Source organism: Trichechus manatus, unplaced genomic scaffold (genome assembly GCF_000243295.1).
Source record: "Trichechus manatus latirostris isolate Lorelei unplaced genomic scaffold, TriManLat1.0 scaffold00265, whole genome shotgun sequence".
Lineage (NCBI taxonomy): Eukaryota > Metazoa > Chordata > Mammalia > Sirenia > Trichechidae > Trichechus > Trichechus manatus.
In genome coordinates this window covers 1,600,583-1,610,461 of record NW_004444201.1, presented here as the reverse complement: position 1 = coordinate 1,610,461, position 9,879 = coordinate 1,600,583, and the positions used below count along the sequence as shown (strand labels likewise).

The window sequence follows — 9,879 nt, the reverse complement described above, 5'->3', positions numbered from 1 at the left end:
CAGAACGCTGACTATCCCCATCACCCAGCAGGCCACTTCCCCAGCACACTGACTGTCCATCACCCAGCAGTCCACCTCCCCAGAACGCTGACTGTCCATCACCCAGCAGTCCATCTCCCCAGCACACTGTCTCTGTCACCCAGCAATCCATCTCCCTGTACTGACTGCCCCATCACCGAGCAATCCACTTCCCTATAGTGACTGTCCCCATCACCCAGCAATCCACCTCCCCAGCACACAGACTGTCCCCATCACCCAGCAATCTACCTCCTGTACTGACTGTCTCCACTGCTCTGCACTGCATTCTCCATGGCTACACAGTCCTAGAGTCCAACAGTGCATCCTGCTTTAGTATAAACTTTCCCTGTTGCCCAGCAGTGCTGCCTCTGACTTTGGTGGTTTTAGAGGTGTTGGGGGGGAGGCAGTGCCTGCTCCACTTGTGCACATGGCAACAGGAGCCCAGTCCCAGCTATTTCCTCCACTCACCTGCTGCCCCAGTGTTTCCAGTGGCTCCACGCTCACCAGGGGCTCCTCCCTCTCCTTTAGGACCTTCGAGGCCTCTAGTCCCTACCAAGCCCTGCATGCCTGGGGCACCCACTTCTCCTGAGGAAGAGACAAATAGGGACAAATATCCTGAGAATGTGTTTGGCATGTATCATTTCCTTAGCAGTGGAGCTTTTCACCCACAGACCAGGGTGAGAGAGAACTGGGGAGATTGTGCTCCTTGCTATCCGGGGTCCTCTGTGGAGGGTAACAGAATATTGTCAGTGTGGGTATGTAGGGAGAGGGGAGCTTGGGGATCAGCAAGTGTGTCCCTTCATGAGCTGGCAGGAGCCCACGGCAAGGCCTTCCCCATACTGATGTTCTGAGCTCTTCTTGGCACTTTGAGCATGCCAGAGGGCCCAGCAGGGACTTCCACCAACATTCTTCCCTTCTCCCTCAGAATCACCACCTACCCATCACCTACCTTTGGGCCCAGTCTCTCCTTTTGGGCCTGGTTTGCCTTGAGGTCCTATGTTCCCCTGACTCCCTGACGGGCCCTCTCTTCCAGCTGGACCAGGCACACCTGGGGGTCCTGGAGGTCCTGGAGAAGAGGACCAGTCTACTCAGTGACCCTGAGTCACCTTGGAAGTGGAAGTGTATGATCAGATGGGGGTAATAATAGAAGTCAAACAGGTAGCATCATCCTAAAAGAGAGCCACCCAACAGTAGCCCCAGTCTGCCCTGGAATCAATCAGTGCCCCCTTCAGAGTGACTTTCTTGCTTCTTTCTGGGCTGGTCTCTTAGAACGTGAGAGTTCACCCTCCACTGGCACCACCTGGAGCCATCTGTATTCCCCGCCTAGCTGCTCACCATGTGGCCCAGAGTCTCCCTTTGGTCCAGGTTCTCCAGTGGAGCCATTGTCCCCTTTGGGCCCAATTGGGCCAGCTGGTCCAGGCATCCCTGCTTGTCCTACAGCTCCTGGCAAACCTGTAACAGCAGGAAAAAAAGGATAAAAACTTGGCTCTAGGCCCAAGAGGAGCCAGTTGCCTGCAGGAGATCAGGTCCCCTGCGTTCCTTTAGTGGCTGCAAGGCATAGACGTTCCACTTCCACCTCCACACACCTTGTGGAATGAGTATGAGCATCTGCGTTTTATAGGTGAGGAAACAGGCTTTCCTGGGGTCAGACTCAAAGGCTGGATTCAATTAAGACCTGTCCCACTGGCTGTGCAATGCTCCTTTCCCTGCCCCAAGGCCATGGTATTGACAACAAGCAACCTGCCAGCATTTACCCTTATTGGCCCCTTGCTCTCCCTTTCCCAAACCAACATTTATATCAGAAATGGCACCTGACAGGTGATGCTAACTTGTTCATTCAGTTGTCTGTCCATTTGCTCATTGTTTTGTTCATTTGTTCACTAAGAAACCATCCATGGAGCACCTACTGTATGCTTACCGCTGAACAAGATGCAAAGATTAGCACCAGGACCTGATCTGCAACAGACTTGTAGTAGAATTTTAAGTCGCGAGACAAGGGTAATAAGTGGCGAAAACCATGCATGAGATGGTGCTGATCCCCCATCCTGCCCAGCCCCAGCCCAGCCCCAGCACACACAGATCATGTGGAGCTGTTTTTCTGAAGGAGGAAGTAGGACTTAAGGGCAAGATGATGTGGATATTTGTGCAGAAGGGTGGTGGCATGTCAGATTTGGAATCTGTGCTCCCGTGGTGGGAGGGGCCACTGTGCACTGCTGATGGTGAAAGGCTCTGTGCTGGGCACTGTGTCCAGCTTTCTCTTCTGATCCTCACTTGGGATGAAGCAGGAGGATTGAATGAACTACTGAAGTGAGCGCTGAAGTACAGGGCTGGGCAAAGAAATGTGAGCTCCCATTCCCATCCTCCTTAATGAATTTGATCAGGCCTGAGTATGAGGTCTCATCCTTTCTCACCCTTCATGTGGAAGGGTGATATTCAAAATCTCTAACACCCTGCACAGCCATCATTCATCAGAACGAAAAACTGCTGAACGCTGGAGCCAGTTTGGGAGACCCCAGCTACCCACTCTGCTCATTCTTGGGACAGCAGGAATGTGGAGGATTCTCAGGAAGAGTCAGCACAGCTGGGGTGATGGAGGGAGGCACTGGAGGGCTCAGGGCAGCAGTCATTTGCCAACTGGTCAAGAAGTGTTTTATGTGGACTCAATGTTTGCAGGAAGCCCACCCCCTTGGCAAGGAGGAAGCCCATCTACAAAGCTTCCATAGCAGAGTATCCAGAGTTCCTTGGTGGGTTACAATTCCAATGCTTAACCCCTCCCTGCCAGGAAAGCCCAAGGTCCCAGCTCTACCTGGATCCCCCTTCTCGCCCCGGGGGCCCTCTCTTCCATCCCGTCCATCGCGACCAGGCAGGCCATTCTCCAAGGGGCTACACATGACCAGGGTGCAGGCATTAGCCACTGTTTTCTGCAAATAGGTCTTCACTTCTGCTCCCAGGATCCGTGAGAGCTGTGTGAGCAGGATCAGTGTAGAGAGAGGCAGGAACAGCATGGTCTGGGGAGATGAACGGGAAGACAATGGACATGCTCTTGGGTCCAGGAAGTGGGTTAGGCTTGGCCTGCCATGCCTCTTCTTCCTTGCCATGGGTGCCAGGACCACAGGGTTCCAAAATCAGCTTAGGGACAAGGTGGGTACACAGTGTGGCCTTGAAGGGTATGCGTCACCCAGCTGGAGCTCTGACATGGCCCCAGCAGTCTCCACCTGTTCTCAAATGTCCCATGCGATCCCTTCTTGTGCCTTCTCTTGGACACTGCCATCAGACTGTAGCCTGTCATGGCAGAAAGGATTAATCGAGTGCCTTTGGGTAGGGCTCTTCCCCTCCCAGGACCTCCTTCTCCCTCTATGTACAATTGAAGTGGCTGGCTTAGCTCAGACTCCTCTCACTAACTGGATGGAGTAGCACTGGTACACACAGTGCCGATCTGAGAAGGAGCCAGAATCCCGATGGTTGAAATGTCCATGCCCAGCACAGGCTGGAGCGTGGCTGCACGTTTGCCAAGAGATGCACCATTCCTGGACTCAATGCTGTCTCCACAAGGAAATTCCCAGGGGAACCCAGTGGAAGTTTTCAGAGATACAAATTAGGTACTCTAAAGACCCTGGCACACCTGGAGTTGTGCCCAGACCACCTTAGAGGGACGGGGCAGGTGGGGTGGGCAAAGCAGTCAGATGGAAGGCAAGTTTGGGGGGCAGCTGTCCAACAGGGCATCCAGGTACCACCTGGGAGGGTTTTAGAAGCCTGGCTGTAAGTGAAATCAGGGTAGGGGCCAGAACCTGGGTAATTCCCTATGCTGGGCATCGTTTGTCTCCCAGAGAGAACCTGGAAAGTTAGGACAGTGAAAGAGCCTTGGGGGGGCGGGTAGCAGAGGCTGGGAGCAAAGCCCCAGGGACCTTGGGGGAGGAGAATGTTTAAAGAAAAGGGGTTCATCAGGTAGGCTGGGTGGAGGCAAGGGAGAAGCTTTCCTGGCTAGAGAAGTTCTACTTTCCCTGGCTACTGGTGATTTGGGGTTGTAATGACCACTAGCCTCCCTCTATTTTGACTTTGCAAGTTACTTGTGTGTCCTGGGAGTCTCTAGAAACCCTGTGAGTTGCACAGCAAGCTCAGAGGGCTGGCAGCAGCTGCTTTGCAGTGCTGTTCCGACAGAGGCTCAGTCATGAGCACCAGGGCCAAGGCCAAGTCCAGGCCAGAGCGAGGGCAGTGTCCCCTGGCCTGCAGCCACCTCCGATTTAGGGAAGAACAAAAGGCAATAGGCATCCTGTCCACTAGCTCAGGATGACGCAGAAAGCACCACAGCCCATCTTAGCAAGAAGGGGCGTGGGAGAGAGTTGACTGAGAGGTATTCTGACCTGGGATTCAGCAAAGATGACTTAGCTGGGGCTGCGGAGGGACTGGGCAAAGCCACGGACGCCTTTAACCCAAGCAGTGTTCAGTTTACACTAAGCTTTCAGAGAAATATTTTATGTAAAAAATACATATATTTTATAAGATTTTACATGAGATATTATTCATCTGAAAATTGGACCAGAGACCTAGTTCAAGAAGCATATTTTATAGGCAACAATTTGAAGCTAAGAGAGAAGCAGCTTTGTTCATTTCCCACAGGCAGATGGTACCCAGGGGGGCTTAGCACGGAGGTCTGTGAACACCTGGCTTGTTTTCCTCACGCTGCCCTTCTTTCTGAAGAAATCAGGGACAGAGAAGGAACCGAGAGGGAAGTTGAAACTGTAGTTTACACTCAAGGCCTCCATATGGTGGCCTCTGGGGTCTGGGTTGGCATCACATCCCACCCACCTGTCTCCCCCAGCCCTAAAGCAAACCTCCCACCGAGATAAGTCACCCACGTGAGAGGCAGAAGAGCCCCTCATCACCCCACTATGCCCTTGCTTCCCACATCCACAGACCCTACACCAGAACAGCTGCACGACCCTCCCTTCTTCACACCAGTGAGACGAATAGCCCAGCTGGGCAAGGGCATATCACAGGACATGGGAAATAAAATGAACAGCAAGCACACAGACACTCACAAGTTGCTTCCTCCAGGCCTTCAGGAAATCCAGGTGAACTAGCCTTTTCTTGGCAGACTATTTATGCTTTGTAACCTGAGCCATCCAGCCCTGGCTTCTGAGAACCGCCTTCAAGAAGTAAGATAATTTTCTTCCTTGTTGGCTCACTTGCTCTCACCTCCACCTGGGTTCTGGAAACCTGCCACTGACATTTGTCACTAACCACATATCGCCTTAGAGTTTGTAGAGCACTCTCAGCCCATGATCTCATCTGCACCCTCTACAGCCCTGTGACTGAGGGTCTCATCAGTGTCTGTATTTTACAGAAGTCCAGGAATCAGAGGGCCAGAGATGACTGAGTTGCACAATGACCTACAGCTATTGCAAAAGCAAATTTCATCTGCAGCTCCCAAGAGCCAGGATCTGCTGTGCCCACTTCTCTGCCTCCTTCACCTTAACAGCACCGCCCAGATATTGCAAAAGGGCTGGGAGCCTCTTGGCATAGGGGGCGGGGTGGGGCAGGTAGAGGGGCTGCAGAGAAAGTAGCCTGTGGGGGCAGGGGGTTGGGGAAGGAGTGACTCTTGGTCTTCCTGCTCTAGGGCCTCAGAAAGCCCCCACTTGCCTTTTGTGGGATGGGCTTCCCTTAGCAGGCCTCTGTCTTGCCCTCACACAGGCATTCTCATCTCCATCTTCTCAGCTGATGTTTGCCCTAGGCATCGCTCTAACAGCACTTTGGACTCCTGAGCTCTGATGCTCTGTTGCAGCCACCCTCACGCAGCTCTTAAATTCCAGTGCCTGTGGGGCAGCTGCTCACCCAGCTGCCTTTGCGATCATCTCTTCTTGCATCTAGATTCCTCTGACTTTGTCTCCACCTGCGTCAGCCTTTGCCTAGGTCCACACATCAGCAGACGTACGTCTCCAACACTTTCCTTTGGCCACCCCGGTGGTGACACTGATTTGCTCCCGGCTTTTGATGCTCCTTGAGGCATTTCCTTCCATATTGTAGACTACAGTGGTCTCTCCAGTAGATAAAGCTCTTCCGTTTCTCCTATTGCAACTTCTTTGAAGCAGAATCCCATAGTGGAGACACCTGGGCCCCTAAAGGTAAGCTCTTTTATTGTCAACACCCAGCCTTCTCCATTCTAGGGTGTACATGTGCTTCCTAGAGGCCAGCATGGGGTCTGCACTGAACCACTTCACTCTTCTCCTTACAAAGCCTACTTCTCGAATCTTATCCTGGTGGTTGGGTACCTTCCTGATTTATGGTTATTCTTACTTCTGGATCCCTATACTCTGTCTCTTCTTGCAAACTTGCTTCTGTTACCGGCCATCTCTCAGTCTGTCAAATATATATCTCACAAAGCCCTGCAGCCCCATTAAAGCAAATAGTATGGTGTTTCCATTGTCTAACACCACACACCGGCAAAGCCTAGTTTTATTTCTGATCCAACTCAGATCCTTGTGTTATAGTGATAACCTTTGCTTCCCTGAGCTACACCAGCGTGGTTGAGAAGAATGAGGTTTCGAATGGTGATCACAATGGTCTTCACCCAGAGGACCTCTGGGCCCCCCTCTCCTCCCAAGAGAAGATCTGTTGTTGTTGTCGTTAGTTGCCATCAAGTTGGCACCTACTCATGGCAACTGTACGTACAACAGGATGAAACATTGCCCGGTCCTGCACCACCTTCACGACTGCTGGTATGTCCGAGTCCATTGTTGTGGCTACTATGTATTTTGAGTGCTTTCCAACCTAGGGGGCTTATCTTTTGGCACTATATCGAACAATACGTGTTGTGATCCATAGGGTTTTTATTGGCTAATTTTTGGATGTAGGTTGCCAGGCCTTTCTTCCTACAGCCTTCATCTGGAAACTCTGCTGAAACCTGTCCACCATGGGTGATCTTGTTAGTATTTGAAATACCAGTGGCATAGCTTCCAGCACCTAGCAACAAGGAAGCCACCACAGTATGACAAACTGACAGATGTGTGGAAGGCAAGGTCTAGGATGACCATATGGTTTCTTTGGTAGCTAGCCATTGATGCTGTCCTGCAGTCTCAACAGTATCTGCAGCTCGTACAGAACTTCATCAGCTGCATTTTCTTGTCAGAGCTAAGCTATGGCCTCTGATATTTGCTTACCAGCTGCTTGCCCACATCACTGTGAAACTCTTGGCTCAGGTAGCCCATTACACACCTTTTCACTGCTAGCCTATAAGGGGAACTTCTGACACTAGTTGTCATTCAAGACAGTAGTTCTGGACTCCCCCACCTCAGCCTGATTTGCTTTTGTTTGATCTTGGTCCCTGACTCTAAACTCTTGGCCCTGTGACCCTGACATCAATTCTCACCCCTGGGTACCGGAGTTTCGGTGTTCTCACTTGCTGTCCCTGGTATTTGGACCTTGATTCTTCTACATTTCTGGCCTGACACTTTCCTCTAGCCTCTAAGCTTATTTTCTTGGAGAATTTCTGGGGTCCATGCGTGGCCTGGGCTATAGAGTCTCACCCAGACCTCTGACCATTTCTGAGCTGAGCCAGCACAACTTAGCTGTGTACTCAGTGATTGGGAAAGGAGGTGGGAACAGATGTCCAGCATGATGGGTACTGGCCCAGCATGACTTCTGGAGATGAACCAATCTGCTTATTCTAAGACCTGAAACAATGCATTAACACTGATCCATTCCCTTGTAGTTCCCTTGAAGTGTCACCCCATCCCCTTCCATGAAAGAGTTCTCAACAATTCCAGCCCAATGACCATGCCCACTCATTTTTAGCCAATCTATGCTGTCTTCCTTTGTGATTTGTGTTTTCAGGTTCTTTTTCTATCAGCTCAGTGAGACTGTAAGGGCTTAAAGAGTTGGTTCACACATTTTTGTTAATTTTATTGTTGTTGTTGAGAATATACAAGCAAAACACACACCAATTCAAGGTTTCTGCATGTACAATTGAGTGATATTGATTACATTCTTCGAGTTGTGTAACCATTCTCACCCTTCTTTTCTGAGTTGTTCCTTCCTCATTAACATAAACTCACTGCCCTCTAAAGTTCCTATCTAATCTTACAAGTCACTGTTGTCAGTTTGATCCCATATAGATAGCTCTTAAAAGAACATAATGTTCAAGGCAGACATTTTTATTAGTTAAGCTAAACTATTGTTCGGTTTTAAAAAGACTTCAGGGCATATTTTGGTTTAAGGTTTAAAGATTATCTCAGGGCAATAGTTTCAGGGGGTTCATCCAGCCTCCATGGCCCCAGAAAGTCTAGAGTCCATGAGAATTTAAAATTCTGTTCTGCATTTTCCCCTTTTTGATGAGGATTCTTCTGTGGAATCTTTGATCAAAATATTCAATAGGTAGCCAGGCACCATCCAGTTCTTCTGGTCTCATGGTAAAGGAGGCAGTTGTTCATGGAGGCAGTTAGCCACACATTTCATATCCTCCTCCTATTCCTGACTCTCCTTCTTCCTCTATTGCTCCAGGTGAATAGAGACCAATTATTGTGCCTTGGGTGGCCATTTGCAAACTTTTAAGACCCCAGGCGCTACACAGTGAAGCTAGGGGGTAGAACAGAAGCACTAAACACAATAGTAGGCCAATTAACTGGGATGTCCCATGAAACCATGACCCTAAATCTCCAAACCAAGGAACCAAATCCCATGAGGTGTTTGGTTGTACATAAGAATCGTCAGTAGCTACTCTTTTTTTTTTTTTTGGTCATTGTAAATATCTCTACACAGAACTTTTGCCAATTCAACTTTTTACAGGTGTACAACTTATTGACCACACTTGCAATAATTGGCTGTACAACCCTACCCGTAATCAGTGTGATTTTGCCATAACTGTAAATCGAAACTCAGTACTCTATATGCAAAAACCCCCTCCCCTTTCTCCCTTCCTCTTGCCCTTGGTAACCACTAATAAACTTTACTCTCTATACATTTGCTTTTTCTTGTCTTTTTATGTAAGTGAGGTCATACAATATTTGTCCTTTTATGACTGACTTATTTCACTCAGCATAATGTCTTCAAGCTCCATCCATATTGCAGCATGTATCAAGACTTCATTTCTCCTACTGCCTGAGTAGGCATGTATGTACCACATTTTGTTTATCCATTCATTTGCTGATAGGCATTTAGGCTATTTCTACCTTTTTGACTATTGTGAATAGTGCTGCAATGAACGCTGGAGTAAAATTCTCTGCTTTCAAATCTTTTCAGTATATACCTACGAGTGGAATTTCTGGGTCATATGGTAGTTCTATTTTTAGTTTTTAGAGAAACCATCACACTTTTTTCCACAATGGCTGTACCATTTTGCATTCCCACCAGCTATGGATAAGTGCTCCAATTTCTCTGCATACTTGCTAACATTTGTTATTTTCCTTTTTTTTTATCTTAGCCATTCTAAACAAGCAAACAAATAAAAAAAAACCCAAACCCATTGCCACTGAGTTGATTCCAACTCATAGCAACCCTATAGGACAGAGTAGAACTGCCCCATAAGATTTCCAAGGAGCAGCTGGTGGATTCAAACTGCTGGCCTTCTGATTAGCAGTTGTAGCTCTTAACCACTGTGCGACCAGGGCTCCTAGCCATCCCTAGTGGGCGTGAAATGGTATCTCATTGTGGTTTTGATTTGTAGCTCTGTGATGGCTAAAGACGTTGAGTATCTTTTTATGTGTTTGGTGATCATTTGAATGTCCTCTTTGGTGAAATGTCTATTCAAGTCTTTTGTCCAGTTTATGATTGGGTTATTTATCTTTTTGTTGTTGTCAAAGTTTTATATATATTTTTGTTATTAGATTCTTATTGGATACATGGTTTCCAAAGACGAGTTGAGTCACA

The 9,879-nt window shown here is 48.7% G+C and overlaps 1 protein-coding gene across 1 annotated transcript in view; it reads right to left on the bottom strand.

Annotated features, from left to right (window-relative positions):
* Positions 1 to 3,023, bottom strand: part of SFTPD (surfactant protein D) — a 7,471-nt gene extending 4,448 nt beyond the window's left edge. Inside the window, exons 1-4 of the mRNA XM_004389885.1 lie at positions 2,825 to 3,023; positions 1,354 to 1,470; positions 968 to 1,084; positions 487 to 603 (exon numbers count right to left, since the gene is read on the bottom strand). Of these exons, the coding sequence (XP_004389942.1) occupies positions 487 to 603; positions 968 to 1,084; positions 1,354 to 1,470; positions 2,825 to 3,023 (550 nt within the window). The remainder of the gene's footprint in view (positions 1 to 486; positions 604 to 967; positions 1,085 to 1,353; positions 1,471 to 2,824) is intronic.
* Between the last annotated feature and the right edge of the window lie 6,856 nt (positions 3,024 to 9,879).